At 37.5% G+C, this 17,842-nt stretch overlaps 1 protein-coding gene across 4 annotated transcripts in view; it reads left to right on the forward strand.

Annotated features, from left to right (window-relative positions):
• Positions 1–17,842, forward strand: part of septin12 (septin 12) — a 72,944-nt gene that overhangs the window by 34,048 nt on the left and 21,054 nt on the right. The window contains exons 1-3 of one of the 4 annotated variants that reach the window (XM_048203168.1): positions 6,633–6,769; positions 8,651–9,024; positions 15,355–15,609. In XM_048203168.1, the coding sequence (XP_048059125.1) occupies positions 9,015–9,024; positions 15,355–15,609 (265 nt within the window). In that variant the 5' untranslated portion in view covers positions 6,633–6,769; positions 8,651–9,014. Of the gene's footprint in view, positions 1–1,462; positions 1,613–6,612; positions 6,770–8,650; positions 9,025–15,354; positions 15,610–17,842 lie in introns of those variants that run through there. The other 3 variants (XM_048203178.1, XM_048203172.1, XM_048203163.1) reach the window with 3 other exon arrangements.

Genomic DNA, 17,842 nt, shown 5'->3' on the forward strand with positions numbered 1-17,842 from the left:
ATCACTTTTTTTTTTTTTTTTTTTTTTTTTTGCTGTTGATTAAATAACCCGGCACTGTGAAAAAGGCATTTTTGAACGTTCAAATAGTCTGTGTAATCTGTCAATTAATATAACACCATAAAACTGCAAAACTACTTTCACTGAAGGCAAATTAGAGGGCGGCCCAATTAGGAAAAACATTACTAGATGCTACTGTCGTTTCTATGTAACCAGCCTTTGCTCTAGGCAGGGGTGGTGCAGTCTTCATCTGAATGTTTTTCTTCGGCTCTAAGCGACGTGCTGAGTCTCTCGCCCCGACCTGTTGGGTGTTTACGTGTTGACACTCGCTGCGATGGGACTCTGCATTCCTGGCAGAGGCCTTCTTGGAGTTGGCATGTTAGTAAAACACTTTGAGATTTTTAAAATAACTTTTAAGTTTAATTTTCAGATTTCACTTGAAAACATTAGAAAAAAAGAGAACTGTGACTCATCCCCTTTTCAAACCACTTCCACTTTTGTAGATTTTCTAGAGATTTATATATAACTTATTTGTATAGCATTTGGGAATTTTTAGGTGGTGTTAATAAATGGCCATTTTTTTTAATGTTTTGCACTATTTGCAGTCGATCGTGATTAATTAATTCAACTAGCGTGTGTGACCAATAACTGGGGGAATATGGAGGCTATTGGTCATGTGATTTCAACATGGACACCCCCATAAGTGCAACCTGTTCCATGTATGCCTTTATTAGGCTACTGATTTGGCAGATTTTTTCTTTTAATTGGCTTTGTGTTTAAAAAAAAAAAAAAAAAAAAAAAAAAAACAGAGTTTAAAAAAATGTTTCAAACATCAATTCACAATGCCAGTGTTTCATCCATGAGTCCTAAAACATTTTGTTATATATCTAGTGTAGAAGGTCAAAGTTCTGAGCCTTCTGGACCCACATTTTCCCCAGCCCGGATGAGGGGGAGAGGGGAAAGGTGATTTCCTTTTGGATAGCATGACAGGGCTTCCTGGAAGGGTCGTCCCTCCCAAAGAACAACTGCATCCTGCCCTGAGAATGAAATGAGACTCAGTAGAGCCGTATATGTTGTGAAAACATGCTCTGCCCTAATGATACCAGCATGGTGAGCCATCTTGAACCAGTGCTAAAGAGTCAGCTATTATATTATCAAACTGAATTCGATTAAGTCACTCTAGGGAGCAGGCGGTCCATAGTTAGTAGTAATAATTATGAAGCCACCTTGTGTTTATTGATATGCAACTTTTCTGAATGCCAGTAGGTGTATTAAGATAATGCAGGTATATTTATAAAGACTGAAGAATGTTAGTGCAACTAATACTATTATAGGCCATGACACAAACACAAATACAGAGAGAGAGAATATGAAAGCAAGTGTTGATCATGTGTTTGTTTCTCCTAAATACATCCTCTTGGCAAGAATCCATGTGTGAATGTTAATGGAAAGAAAGCAAAATAGAAAGTGAAAAAAGAGAAGTGTGTGGAGGCGTTTGTGTGCGTGGGTGTTCTTGTACTGTATGCAATCATTTTTGTTCTTTTTGGAAATTGTGCCCTATCAGAAGCAGCAGCTGTCAGGGCAGGACGCAACAGCTCTTTGTGCACTGTTGAAGGTAAGTTACTCTTTGTCATCCTGATTAAGCTTAATCACCAGCTGTTACTAAGTTCACCTCAAATCGGTTTGATGTGAAGGACACTTTACGCATGACTGTCATAGTGTATAGTGACTCCCTCAGATCAACAGGTCACTGTCAGACAACGACAGCCTTGATCTGTGACGACTGTAAATGAACTGCAGTTGAACTCTTTTACTTAATATAGTTTACCTACAGTGGGTAGATAAGTAGGCAGGTTGGTTTGTTGTTTAGTTTAGTTTGTCAGTTTGGTTGGTTTGTCAGTTTTATGTGTAGTTAGTTATTCATTCAGTTAGTTAGTTAGCAATTCAAGCTAAATTATTATAGTCTGACCATGATTCAAACCTGTGAGTTAGTTAGTTGTTTAGTTTAGTTGGTTAGTCAGTTTGATATAGGTAGTAATCCAAGCCAGATAATTAAAGGGTTTGACCAGTCCATGATTCAGGCCAGTTGGTTAGTTATTCATTTTCATGTTTAGTTAGTCAGTTGTTGTTTTTCAGTTGGTTGGTTGGTTTGTTGGTTGGTAGTTAGTAATGAGTTAGTAATGTAAGACAGATTATGAAGGGGTCTGGCCAGTCCAGTGATTGGGTTAGTTGTCATTTGGATGGTTTGTTGTTTAGTTCATTAGTCAGTTGGATGTTTAGTTTGTTAGTCAGTTGGTTTGTAGTTAGTTAGTAATCCAAGCCAGATTATTAAGGGGTCTGACCAGTCCATGATTCAAACCAGTTGGTTAGTTAATCAGTTTAATGTTTAGTTAGTTAGTTAGTTAGTTAGTTAGTTAGTTAGTTAGTTATGAAAGACAGATTATTAAGGGGTTTGACCAGTCCATGATTCAAACCAGTTGGTTAGTTAATCAGTTTAATGTTTAGTTAGTTAGTTAGTTAGTTAGTTAGTTATGAAAGACAGATTATTAAGGGGTTTGACCAGTCCATGATTCAAACCAGTTGGTTAGTTAATCAGTTTAATGTTTAGTTAGTTAGTTAGTTAGTTGTGAAAGACAGATTATTAAGGGGTCTGACCAGTCCATGATTCAAACCAGTTGGTTAGTTAATCAGTTTAATGTTTAGTTAGTTAGTTAGTTAGTTAGTTAGTTAGTTAGTTATGAAAGACAGATTATTAAGGGGTCGGACCAATCCATAATTCAAATCAGTTGGTTAGTTAATCAGTTTAATGTTTAGTTAGTTAGTTAGTTATGAAAGACAGATTATTAAGGGGTCTGACCAGTCCATGATTCAAACCAGTTGGTTAGTTAATCAGTTTAATGTTTAGTTAGTTAGTTAGTTAGTTAGTTAGTTAGTTAGTTAGTTAGTTAGTTAGTTAGTTAGTTAGTTAGTTGTGAAAGACAGTTTATTAAGCGGTCTGACCGGTCCATGATTCAAACCACTTCGTTAGTTAATCAGTTTAATGTTTAGTTAGTTAATTAGGTAGTTAGGTAGTTAGTTATGTAAGACAGATTATTAAGGGGTCTGACCAGTCCATGATTCAAACCAGTTGGTTAGTTAATCAGTTTAATGTTTAGTTAGTTAGTTAGGTAGTTAGGTAGTTAGTTATGTAAGACAGATTATTAAGGGGTCTGACCAGTCCATGATTCAAACCAGTTGGTTAGTTAATCAGTTTAATGTTTAGTTAGTTAGTTAGGTAGTTAGTTAATGTAAGACAGAGTATTAAGGGGTCTGACCAGTCCATGGTTCAACCCAGTTGGTTAGTTAATCAGTTTAATGTTTAGTTAGTTAGTTAGTTAGTTAGTTAGTTAGGTAGTTAGTTATGAAAGACAGATTATTAAGGGGTCTGACCAGTCCATGGTTCAACCCAGTTGGTTAGTTAATCAGTTTAATGTTTAGTTAGTTAGTTAGGTAGTTAGTTAATGTAAGACAGAGTATTAAGGGGTCTGACCAGTCCATGATTCAAACCAGTTGGTTAGTTAATCAGTTTAATGTTTAGTTAGTTAGGTAGGTAGTTAGTTAATGTAAGACAGAGTATTAAGGGGTCTGACCAGTCCATGATTCAAACCAGTTGGTTAGTTAATCAGTTTAATGTTTAGTTAGTTAGTTAGGTAGTTAGTTAATGTAAGACAGAGTATTAAGGGGTCTGACCAGTCCATGATTCAAACCAGTTGGTTAGTTAATCAGTTTAATGTTTAGTTAGTTAGTTAGGTAGTTAGTTAATGTAAGACAGATTATTAAGGGGTCTGACCAGTCCATGGTTCAACCCAGTTGGTTAGTTAGTCAGGTCAGTGTTTAGTTAGTCAGTTGGTTTTTTAGTTAGTTAGTTAGTTGTTAGTAATGTAAAGCCCGGGATACACTGCAAGATTTTAGCAATCCTATAAGATCATTACAAATCACACTGTGTGACATGGATCTATTAAACTTGGATACGACATGCATGTCGATTGTACGATGATGACACCTGTTGAATCGTAGGCTACGATGCAAGTTTCTATAGAAGAATAAAACATCATCATCAGCATGCGCTAGTGGTAAATAAAAAGATCATGTTGAATCACACTTTGGCAGTTGTAGTTTTTATGTGTGCTGAAAAAAAAGGAAGTGGCGAGAGAAGAAGGGAAATGAGCTTGAGATAAGCAGTTTTTCAGTTTTAGCGCCATGTTGCGTTGATTTCATGTCACGTTTTCATTGGCTGGTCAGTAGACGACAGATACACTGTCAGAAAATGATCGTAGGCTGTCTTTGGTCGCAAGACCGGGAAACGGCCGTCTTTGAACCTCTCTCACTGTACAACATAGGACCACTGATTAAGAGCCACAATCACAGAAATTGCCACGATTGTTTCACAATGGCAATCTTTCGTCTGGGACAGCCAAAAATCGTGCAGTGTGTCCCGGGTTTAAGACAGATTATTAAGGGGTCTGATCAGTCCAGTGATTCAGTTAGTTGTCATTTTGATGGTTTGTTGTTTAGTTTATTTTACTTCATTAGTCAGTTGGATGTTTAGTTTGGTAGTCATTTGGTTTGTAGTATTTCAAGCCAGATTATTAAAGAATGTAACTGATTAAATCCAATTATTTGGCTGATTTGTGGTTTGGTTTATTTAGCTTAGTAGCTAACATTGCTCAGCTAACATATATCTATGAGACACGCATAATATTACAGTGAATATACACTATATAAACATTATGCACAATATACAGTATAAAGTATGGTATCTAATGCTAAAATTAAGTTTTAATTGTATACTACATGTACTTTGACCAGATGCTATCTAGAGGAACCATTTTAGGGCCTTGTTCAAATTCATTTGAATCTTGTTGTGCTCTTCTGATCTTCCCTTCTGATAAGTTCTCAGCAGAAAGTCCAGCTGTGCATCAGCTCAGTTTAGAAGATGCTCTAACAGATGTCTGGTAGTTTGCCACTGTCCTCCTGCTATGTCCTCACCTGTCCCTCCCTCTGTGTGTGAAAGAAACTGAGAAGGCACCAAAGGACAGGGTCATACTTCGGGAATCCGTCTCTTCCGTCTGCCATGTCCTTTTAAGTATGCTTGGATTAGGATGAGGTTAAGATGCTTTAATTGAATTTGCCCCTTGAATCCCACACAAGCAAAGCTGGAGAAAAGAAGCTGAAGCTTTCTCACAGTGTGTCTCGAGAGATCTCCGCTATTACTCGATACTTCCAGTCTCTTTGGGGAGGTTACCCTGGCAACAGTATGAATGAACTGACAGTGTCTGTGCGTACATGTGCTTTTAATTAAAGAGGAGCGGTAATAGAGACATTTAGTGGCAATTCACTGTCCCTTGTGACACAGCAAACGCATACTTCCTCCCCCTCTCTTCCTCTTCCTCTCTTGCCTTTTCGCTCAACCATATCAACATCCGTAGAAATCAGCGGGTTTGTTTAGATAACCTCTGTTTCTGCAGCCAAAGATTTTATGAAATTAAAAACATAGTTGACCCAAAAATGAAAATTTGGTCATTCATTTCTCATGTTATGATCTTTCTTCGTGTAAAACACAGAAGTTTATTTAAAAATGTGGGGGTTTTTTTGTTTTATTATTTGTCCATACAATATTATTTTTGGACCCCATTGACTTAAAAAAAAAAATACTTTGCACATTTTTTTGGGTTTGTTCTTATCAATCCTTGTCACAATAAGTGGCTCAGAGTTATTGTATATTGTAAGTGTAGCTTATCATGCAGAGATGTCCAGAGTGTGTGGATTCGAAGAGAAAAAGATGCATTAGTCATCAGATAATGACCTGGAATGACCAGAACGATGTGGCGGTGGAGAGCACTTTGTGGGAAACTCCATTAACAAACCTCAGTCAGTTAATTAGCTGTAGACGCAGCGGAGCATACAGACCCTGCATGTGGCTCTGAGCTTTGCAAAAGGCTTTTAGATGAAAGTGATGAATTGCTGTCATTGGGCTTGTTCTATACTTTATCAAATGATTAAATATTGAATGTAAAATAGACAGCTCTCGCCGCATGCAAAGGTCATTTTCCGATTGCCACATTAATCAAAATGCTTTTTCCTGTCAGCGGTGAAGAGAGAATTCCCAAAACAGCAGAGATGCGCTGTGTGGTGATATGCTGCAGGCACATGTAGTGTGTGTGTGTGTGTGTGTGTTAGACACTGTGGGATGGGAATTTACCTCTTCTGGAACCTTCCGCAACCTCTTTTAGCTCATTCCGTACCGTATTTCCATTCATGCATCCCAGCAGATTGTATTCAATTCACAAGGATTGCATTTCCATTTTTCTACTTTACCTGCCTGGGATTGTGAAAGACATTTCCCTGTATCTCAAGGGTGGGATTTTAACAGAGACTTGTGCTGATGACATAAGGAAAATGGATAAACATCCATCCCACTCTTGAGAAACACTCTTATTTAGGTATCCATGGTGATAACAGAGCTGGAGAAACTGCCTTTCTTTTGTGTGGCATAAAACTAGTTAAAATACAACCAGGAAGAGAGAGGCCCAAAGGCAAGGAAATGCATCACCCTCCGAGTGCTGTCTGTGGTTATGCTACGACACACCCTCTCACACACACACACACACACACACACAGACACGCATAGACTCACACATTCTCGTAACTGACATCCTGAGCAGTTTGCAATTTACTCTCTGACAGCACATGGGGCCTGGCAACTGCTCCAGGATCCTACTTAACTGCTAAGGTAAAAGACTGATTTCTGTTAATATTTCACTATATCAATCTGTCCTCTGGAATGTTTCTGGTTTGTGTAATCTGCTTAACTAGCTGTCATTTGAATGAAATCGGTTGTGGTTCTGTTGTATTGAGCTGGGAATGCTGTAAGTACATGTTGTGGTTTAGTTTTTGGCTGGTGTCTTTTGAGTGGAAGTGTGAATGTGTTGTTTTGGGGCCTCACCATCTTACATCAGGCATCTATTGAGTTCCAAACAAAGGAACATTATTGTGATTCAAACATAAAACCATCCTTACAGCGACTCAGCATGGGCTGGACCTACACACACAGACACACAAACACACACACACACACACACACACACACATTCTCTTTCACGCACAGGCGCATTCACACTCTCTCATGGCTAGCTGTTTGGAAAAAGGCCCATCCTTACATGGATGTATTCGTTTGGTCTCCTTGAATTTAATTTATATGAGGTGGACCATTTTATGGAGAGCATAAAGACTAAACACTCAGATTGTGTGATAAGTCAGACAGACAACTTGAAAGTGAGAAAAACACACTTCCTCAGTGAAACTGTGCAGAGATGCTTCACACCTCCTCATGTTTAAACAGATCCACAGGGGAGTCCTTAAAGGGATAGTTCACGCAAAAATGAAAATTCTGTCATTTGTTTTACTCACGCGCATGTCGTACCAAACCTGTGTAACTCCTCCTTCCTTAAAACGGGAAGATGATTTTTTTGAAGAATTTTCTGGCCACATTTTTTCAGTACAATGAAGGTGATTGGGGACTGGGGTTGTCAAGCTACAAAATGACAAACAGCACCATAAAAGTGTTTTAAAAGTTGTCCAAGCACTGCATAATGTCATTAATTACTCAACTGCATGCCATTCAAAGCCTTTGACACTTTTTTTTCTTTCTTAAGAGGCAAAGATGAATTTTTGAAGAATGTCCTGGCCACTCTTTTCAGTACATTGAAAGTAAATGGGCACTGGGGTTGTCAAGCTACAAAATGTCAAAAAAGTATCTTAAAATTATCCATGCACTATACATCAAGCAATACGAGGGTTTGGTGTGAGGGGAAAGACCAAAATTTAAGTTATTCACTGAAATCTTGGCATATGCTCTAGATGAGAGAAGTAGTGAGTTAGTGAATCATTTGTTCCAGTTCACATTTGGCCTGAATGATTCATTTATTCATTCATTGGACTATTTTCTACACGCTCATCCCACTGACTCAGTGGTCATGCCAACTGGCTTATAAATGAATGACAGCTTAAAATTCAGTATTGTCATCATAAAAGAGAGTATGGTTATTTTTATTTTTTTTGTCAATTAAATGTCTCCTCCCATGTAAGAAAACAAGGCAACACATGGGTGATTGAATTTTCATTTTTAAGTGAACTGTCCCTTTAAATTCACACCGGTTTCTCAAACAAATGCTTTCCCTCGAAGCCTGTCTAGGTGTAATGAGCAGTTTTGAATATATAGTTTTAAAGAGCAGCTAAAATTATAACTGTTCAAATAAAAACCGATATAATACCGATATCACGCTTGCTGCGCACTAATATGTATCCATGCACTTAAACTCCAATGCTGCTTTTCCGTAAATGGTAAAATACAAGCTCTCTGTCAGTATAAAAACCACTCACATCTGATTGACCATTACCATGTCTTTTATTGGCAATCCACAGCCGAGCAACCCAGCATGACAGCACTTATTACCAGCACAGAAATTTGCACTGAACGAGTAACCGCGATTTGCTTTTCTTTTTCTCTCAGATGAGCGAGTCTGTGGATGCCGACTATTCAAAGAAGCAGTACAATTTCTCCTAATTGATTTTATGGGTCAATTACATATTTTCCTCATTGTGTGGTCAGCAGGGGAGTCTGGGCCGGCCGACTGACAGCAGCCCCACTCATGTGCAAATGAGTTTGAGAGAGGCAGTAGAGAGATGCAGTGGGAGGAGGAGGAGGGGTGGATGGGAGAAGTCCTCTTTTGGATTAGTGGAAGCTTCTTGGCGATCTGCATGTGAATGAGTGTGAGCAGCTTTAGCCGTTACCCCTGCGCTCGTTCTCCATAGTGAGGGAGAGAGACACAGAGAGAGGGGGAGAAGTGCATGGGCAGTTACACAGAGCACAAAGCAGAAGTTTAGGGACAATTCTTGAGGTACATCACAGTTGCGGACTGCCTGGTGTGGGCCGCTGGGTCTTCAGTTGGGAGAGTGGTGTGGACAGAGCTTTGTGAATGAGAGAAGGTAAGAGTATTTTTTTTATCACATGGGCTTTACATGTGTCTCAGCTTCACTGCCCTTCTGATAACAATGGAACCAAGAGCAATGGAGCACTTCAACTATGCCAAAAGGGGGAGGGGAGAGTCTTATGGCTGCTCGAGAAGACATCATAAAAAAAAAAAAAAAAAAAGATATCTTCAAAGTTAGCTTGTTTTGCTCTATTTTTGTAATTTGAGATATATTCTGGCAGGAAGTAACTGCAACTGAGGGTTGACACACTCTGATGTTTGAAGCTTGGTTATGGTTATTGGTTACCCCTTTTCAAGATGCAACAGGCATGTTTGCCATTTGCAGCAAGTATAATGAAATGCTTGCTCTCTCATATGAAACCGTTTGAGTCATTTCCTCTTGTGTGCAACATTTTAGAAGTAAACTTTTGAAGTTTTAGTAATTTGTAATGAAAATAAACAGGAAGTTGATGTAGAGAGCCCAGGAGTCCAAAATGGCTCCATGATGAGGTTCAGATGTAAGGTATTTTTTGTGGTATTGTTGACTAGCATGGATAAAATGTCTTTTACATGGTACTGGGATTGATTACTTCAAAATATTTCCTTCACTTAGTCTTAGCTAAATTAAGCAATACTGTGCAAAATTTGTACAGAGCCACATAAAAGACAACACAGGCCATGGAATCATTTATAGCCATTATCAAGACTTCATATTGACACATGCTATTTGATCGTTTTATTTTTCTCTCCTTTTCATTCTCTGCCAAATACAGTGTATTTCTCAGAGATATTGCAATGAAATTATATTATGATGATAATTCCCATATGGGAAGAGGTTATGAGGCAAAAGTGGCATACAACTTCCATTATTTTGAGCTGTAGATCAGATGTTAGCATTTAGCATTTAGCACAACAGAACTGAACATCATTAAAGTGTAAAATGGATGCTCTGCATTCTTTCTTTTATGGCTCTGTGGGTCTTTGTGATACTCAAGGGAAAATGTATGTGACACATTAGGTGTGTGTGTGTGTGTGTGTGTGTGTGTGTGTGTGTGTGTGTGTGTGTGTGTGTGTGTGTGTGTGTGTGTGTGTGTGTGTTCTTTTATAAATGGTTTATGAGGACACAAATGTGTATAATGACTTGGGTATTACAACGTAAACACTTCCTGTGTCCTCGTAAACCAGATGGCTTAAAACATACTAAATGGAGGTTTTTTTTTTTTTTTTTAATTAAGTTTTCTGTGATGGGTAGGTGTAGGGGGATAGAATTTTGTTTGTACGTAATAAAAACCATTATGTTTATGGAGAGTCCCTGTAACCCACATATATACAAGTGTGTGTGTTTGCCAGTTTCCTGCCATAGGTCTGTTTATGGCCACATTGGGCATTGGTGTGTTTACACCACACATTTAGTTGTAGATCATCTTGACATTTACAATTTATTTTCTTCCTTTATATATAGGCATATAAACCATATTTCAAAAGCTTTTAATGCAGTTCATAAAAGTCTGAAGTTTAATTTGAAATATCTAGATGTATTTGCCCAGGTCTCAGCCAATCAAATGATGAGAGATAAAATGAACAAATTTATGGTTTGGTGTCAGTGATGGAGTACTCAAGCTTTAATGATGGGGTTGTAGGGGGAAAATGCAAACATTTTTGGGGGGAACACTATTTTATACCATATCTGAGATTCTTTTTTGTACCAAGTAAGAATGATTTGTGTTTTCTTGCTGCGTGCTGCTGTGTTTCTTGGTCATGTCAAGTGAAGATGGGCCACATCTGTGAACAGTTTTATTAAAGAGCAAGAACAGACACTGAGCAAACCCAGGAACAGATCTGCTTTTATTTGGACACAATATGCAAGGCTTTTATTAAGAAGCTCCAACTTCTTTCCTACTTTCTAACCCTTTTTCCTCTGTTTGCTTTTCTCAAGCCTTTGGAAGACAGTGTGTCTACCCTCTCTATCTCTGAGCATGGCTCTATTTGTCAGCTTCTATTAGTGTGCAGGCAGTTTTCAGACCGCATCAAATAAGTAAATCTGTCAGTCCAGAGTCTGGTTGTCTCTTCTCCTTTTTAGTTCAAACTTTACGTGCTCAACAGTGACAACACATACTTTTAAAATTACGCAAAGTTCAAAGCCAGAAATCCACTTGCATTGCCTCAAGTCGTGCAAAGATCCTCAGGTGCTGGATGAATTGCTTGGATGTGAAGCCAGTTAGGCAATAAGAAGCCCAGGATTAGTTCCATTTTGGTGGTTGGAGGACGTACAGTATATTTATAGCTGATTAAGTCATCTGGACCAGCAGACGGGCTCCTTAGTTCACGACGGTTCTGTCTGATCAATCGCAGCACGTGCTGCATGCTGATTTACTGCATATAGCTCTTGACTCACTGAAATGAACATTTATCATCTGCTGCATGTAATGTATGATTTCTCAGATCTTAAGCTGATATAATTGGACAGTGTGATTCAACAAGCCTCAGGTTTGTGACCAGGCCAAAGCCACAGCATGAGAAAGTCTTAAGTAGTCGTGAGAAAGAGGTGAGGTGAGCACCTTTGCAGCCTCTGGCAACAATACATCAACACTTTCACAATGTTCGTATTCCAAAAGTTACTGATACCAAGAAACGTAACATTTTTGCCTGAGGTGCATGATCATATAATCATATTAGTTGTAAACTCATGGTGTAGCTTGTATTAAAGGGTTGGTTCACCAAAAAATTATCAGTGTTGTGTTTTGTTTCCATACAAGGAAAGTCAAAGGGCTTCAATGTTTTTTGGGAGGTTTTTTTTTTTTTTTTTTTTGGACCCCATGGTTTTCATTTTATGGGCAAAAACAGCTTTGGAACAACATGAAAGTGAGTACATTTTTAGTGAACTATCCCTTTAAGATAATCCTATTGTTATGGTGTATTGGCATACTTGTGTTAATTGCATTATGTTGACCTGTTAATATGGCACACTCATGTATATGAAGCAATCAGAGCATCTGTGATGTCATGTTGGGTGCAGTTCACAGTCACTGCCATTAGCAATGCATAATAAAGGATAGCAGACTTGGCATTTCCTGGGGATCATTTTACATTTCCATGTTTTCATACACAAATGAGCTGATTTTAACACATACATGCATACTTTGTATATGGGTGTGAAAGCAGCTGTGGTCTTTGCAAGGTAATACAACTCGTCTTCTCATATTTGAGATGTTCCCTTCTTATATTCTCGAGCTTGTCATACGATTGCATGTAATACTCTTCATTCCCACAAGCTTTAGTGGATATTGTTGTGCTGTTTTCCAAGTTCAAGCTGCCCAAGTTTTGTTACCATTTCAACTTAAGAATGAATTAAAATGGAATTAAATTGAAATATAACAATGTTGTGTGTGTATATATATATATATATATATATATATACTCTAAAAAATGTTGGCTCAAAAAAAAAAAAAAAATAACGCAACAGTTTGCATAATTTGAGTGAATTTACGTTCTACCAACAAGCTAAATTGAGTTAGTGGAACCTAATAATTTGTAGCATAAACACAAATTTTTAAGTTGATTACTCAAAAAAATTAAGTTGTACCAGAGTTGTAGCCCTGGAACCAGTTAATCTTATCTATTTCAAATCAACAGCTATTATAGCATATGCTAACACAACATATTTAACATGGATATTTAATGAACAAGTAAGGTATTATGCTGCGTTAGAGGAATGTCATTGAGCCCGTAAGTCACGACTTCAAACCACAACTCACGACTTTGTAGCATTCCAGGCAAGTCTCGCCAAACTGCCTGAGCGCAAGGAATTGTGGTAGCTAGATGTAAACATGGCGGACCGTACTGGGCTTATGCTCATTTACATAATTTCTGTCACCAAAGGTTCTTACTTCTTGCCTATTTGAGGGAAATGGAGGAGGAAAAAACGGCGCATAAGGCAAGAGAAGCTCTTATACCTTTTATTTTACGTTATTTGTATATTTGAAAATGTATTTAGTATTAATTTATTCTTGCACTCAATGGACTGAAAACTAGCTGCCATTGTTGTTTCGCGAATTATGTGACGTCAGAGCGTGGAACTGGGAGTACATCTAGTATGAGTTCACGGGTGGGAAGTCACGGATTTGACTGCCGTTCCAGTGCACTTTCATGTGTAGAAGGTTGGAAAAACACAGGTTACAGGTTGCCTGGATCGCGGCATTACTTGTCACTGGCATTAGTGTTGTCATTGCTTATAGAGTCAATAGTACTTCATGTATCTACTCTTCAGCACAATAGTAACCACAAAAACTTCAACATTACAGAATGTCAAACATAACTGCATTAAACACTAACACGTCTTTCCCTTCACTAAAAAACACACAAAATAGCACTTAGTTTCAACATTTATTCTCCTTATCCATTCCTATGCAAAGCATGAGAACTAGAAATCGAAAAAGAACTAGAAAACTAGAAAAAAACTAGAAATTTCCAAGGTTGTCAAGTCAATTTTATTACGTTACTACAACTTAATTTTCAAAGTCAATTAACACAGAAATTAGTTTAAATTACAAATGATATTAAGTTGATGTAATGATCAACATTATTATGTCAATAGAACTCAAAAAAATAATGTTTGCAACTTAAAAGATTAACTTAGATTTTTTTAACTTGCAACCATGCATTTATTTAAGTTGTGGTCCCCTAATTAAATACAACGAAATGAAAATGTACAAATCTAAATGTCACATTCAATTCAAATGAGTACTTGTGAAGGTAATTTGATCTTGATTTTGTTTTGAACAATGTGACTGGAGTGTTTTCTCCAACAAGACAACTTCAGAGGTTATCAGGGGGGATTGTTACCAATCCTCTTATAAAATGGAGCTATCTCAAGATGGCAATTGTACAAACTATAGTACAGGGATAAGACAAACATTAGTCCTGTAACACTATCCACCCCCCGCTGATGCATCCTCCGGCCGAGCCAGCTGACAGGTGTCTGTGCCTCAGTAGTTAACCAGTGCCGTGTGAACTGCTGTCTCTGTGTTGGCCGCTCTTGCAAGTGAACGCAATTGAGCTGAACAAACTGATGCACAGGCAGAAAACCCATTTCTTCTCTGCTTTTTTTTGTTTTTTTTGTTTGTTTGTTTTTTTGCACTATGCTGCATAAAGTTCAATTGCACATTGAGAGTACTTTCCATATTCATTTCTATTCTGTGAATGTTGTGTAAACCTTAAAATAAAATCGACCTCTTCATGACCCATATATTAAGCGTTAACAAATGAATCTAACGCCTCATTTCAGGCAAGGATGGAAGCACAATTACAGACAATTCTCAATTCTTCATCCTCATTATTTTAAATCCCCGCCTGAATCGATCTGTGTCTCACCTACATTTGCCTCCTGTCAGTCATAATGTGCATTAATTTCCACCTGCATGCTCTGAGCATGCTCACAGCGCACAGCTCTCTGGCTCATAAACAAACCTGGCAAAAAATGAACATCTTTTCCTCAAATTAATTGCAGCGGTGAATTGTGTCTTATGCTATGCACATAACGTCTGAAAGTGTGGGCATTGGATAATGAAAATAGAATCTCTGTGTAAAAAATGCTTAAAGGAAAATTACCTAACCTGGTCCAGGGCCTTTTTTGCTTCCCCAGAAGTTCAGATTTCTAATTTCTTGCCAACATTTTCACACACACACTCAAAAAAATAAATAAATACTATTTCTGTTAATTGAAATAAAGCTGAAATTAAATAAAATATAAATATTGGATGAACAACTTAACTTAAAATACTTAAATGAAAATTAGAAATGTTATTTTGGCAACTAACTGAAGTAAGTGTAAGCAAACTAAAACTGAAATAAAAATGAATTAAAGCTAAATAGTAATATTTAAAAAAAAAAATCTAATGAAAATGGCGAAAGCACACAGCAAAATTACTAAAACTTAAAAAAGCTCAGTCAAAATATTAACGAATACTATAATAGTATATAATAATAAAACAACATTAAATGTAAATGTAATGGTTTAAATTACATTCTTTAGGTATTTACACATACACAAAAATCTTTTTAAATTTGATTCAATGATTTCAAAACATTTAAATTTGATTTCATTTAATGCCTGCACATTGCCAAAGTGCCGTAATGTCCTATTATATTTAGACTTCAGAAGGGTGCCCGCAATGCACATCAGACTGAGAACCGACAGTCTATGAGACATTACATCACTAAAGTGTCTCAGACACAAACTGTAAGGACTCATTCAAGATCAAACTTTAATTAGACTTCTCTTAAAAAAATCACATGAGTTTCCTGTATGTCAACTTGTGGGTCTCTCCCTCTCTCCTTCTCTTGGCAGACACAGCACAAGAGCAGGGCCTGGATCTGGAGCCACCTGTCCGGATGGAGGAGGAGAAGGAGGTCATGGAGGAGAGGGAGGTGGAGGAGAGAGTGGTGGAGATAGAACATCCTCTGCCATGCCTCAGTGAATCTGACGCACAAGGCATTATCAAGGGCAGAGATCTATTCGGATATGTCGGCATTGAGGCAGTCTTGGACCAGATGAGACGCAAAACCATGAAGGCTGGCTTTGAATTTAATATCATGGTGGTTGGTAAGTGGAACATTGGTCTGATTTAAATTGAACTTTTGAACAGTATTTTTTTTTTTTTTTAAACAGGATATGTCCAGTTTATTTTTGAACAGAAGAATATCAGGCCCTTAAAAAAACCAAAACCTTCAGAGCTGATTTCTTAACCACACTGAAACTTTCAATTTCAAATGGCATGCATAACGGCTCAGCCTAAATATCTTCACACCTCTTGTTTTTTCTATTCTCAAAGTGTGAACTTCAACTTGGGTAGTTTCTGACTAATGAGCTTTGTTGAGATAGGAGTGTTTTAGCCAAGACTAAGATGAAAATAGAACAGACTTGAAGCGTCAAATAAGGTAAAAAGCTGTGTGTAAAATCACAGAGCAACAAGAGCCAAGTATGGTTCAAAGTGGCAGAAGGGGGCAGGAAGACCGTTCAGTCTATATATTTCAGTCTAGAACAGGAAACATAAACAGGTGAAGGGGAAATGGAGCCATTGACTGTTAGGGGAAGGTTTAAACTCAGCTCTTTTCAGAGACTACTGGTGCATCACAAATTTGTGTACTTAGGCACTCTTCTTAGCCATTTTGTAGTATGAATAGTGTGAGTAATAATAATCAAAATGCATTTTATTTAGAGGCAACTTTCAACTCAAGGACACCTTACAACTTAATGACAGTCATAAAATACAAGACAGCAGTTAAATCAAAGCAACATCTGTTCAAGATTAAGATAACCCATTAATTAAAATTAATCAGGAAAAGCTAATTTAAAAAGATGAGTTTTAAGATGTGATTTAAAAGTAGAAAGACAATCACTTTCATGTACGAATTGTGGAAGAGAGTTCCAGAGATGAGGAGCAGCATGTTCTGGACCCCATAGTGGTTAAACGAACAGGAGATATAACAAGGGAAACAGTTGAAGAAGATCTAAGTGTGTGGGTGGGAGTATAAATGTGAAGCAAGTCAGGGAGATATGAGGGTGCGAGATTGTGCAGTGCATTGGAATTGAAAAGAGGAATCTTGTACTCCGTGATATTTAAAGGGTTAGTTCACCCCAAAAATGAACATTCTGTCATTAACTACTCACCCTCATGTCGTTCCACACCCGTAAGACTTTTGTTCATCTTTGTGAGACAAATGAAGATCTTTTTGATGACAGAATGCTGTCAGATTTCCTTCCGTTGACTGCCTTTGTAACTACCACTTTGACGCTTCAAAAACTTCATAAAGAGATCGGAAAACTAATCCATATGGATCGAGCGATTTAATCCAAAAAAAATTCTGTAGAGAATTGATCGCTTGTTATAAAGAAAAGATTTAATTTGGGCTTTTACTTGCATGTAAACATTATCAGTGAACGCAAGCAGAAGCTCAACCGAACTTGAATAACGCACAAGAACAAACCTCTTCCGGAAGCTCAAACATGCGGCGTAACACACGAGAATGAACCACATTCGTAGAGCATGCAGAACGAAAGTCTTGTGGAACGACATGAGGGTGAGTAATTAATGACAGAATTTTCATTTTGGGTGAACTAAACCTATAAGCCAGTGTAACTGATAAAGAACAGGAGAGATTTCTCAATGGATGAGGTTCTAGCAATTTTGTGGGCAGATGAGTTTATAGAGAAGTTTGAAGAGATAACCCAAAATAGGAGAGATTTGCAGTAAATAATGCATTAAGTAACAAGAGCATGTACAAGAATGGCTGTGGTATTGGGTGTGATGAATGGACAATGGCGACTGATGTTCCTTAAGTGGAAATATACGGACCGAGTGACATTATTAACATGTGTTTCAAGCTAGCTGCTACCAAGGATGAATTAAAGTAGTGTGTTCTTCACACTGAAAATTCCAAGAAGAAAAAGTGTACTTTAAACATCTGGATGGTGTTCTTATTATATCATATATCAGATTATATCATAGAAAAAATAACCTTTAAACCATCATTTTAACCAAAGATCATTTTATTTATAAGTGAGAAAATAACAATGCACAGTATGTATACACTTCTGATCAAATCTTTGAGGTCAGTTTTTTTTTCTCAGTATTTTGCAGGAATACATTAAAGGTGCCGTAGAACGTCTTTTCAAAAGATGTAATATAAGTCTAAGGTGTCCCCTGAACTTGTCTGTGAAGTTTCAGCTCAAAATACCCCATAGATTTTTTTTATTAATTTTTTTTAACTGCCTATTTTTTTTTTAACTGCCCATCATTAAATATGAGCCGATTAAGGCTACAGCCCCTTTAAAT

This window comes from Megalobrama amblycephala, linkage group LG1 (assembly GCF_018812025.1).
Source record: "Megalobrama amblycephala isolate DHTTF-2021 linkage group LG1, ASM1881202v1, whole genome shotgun sequence".
NCBI classification, from domain to species: domain Eukaryota; kingdom Metazoa; phylum Chordata; class Actinopteri; order Cypriniformes; family Xenocyprididae; genus Megalobrama; species Megalobrama amblycephala.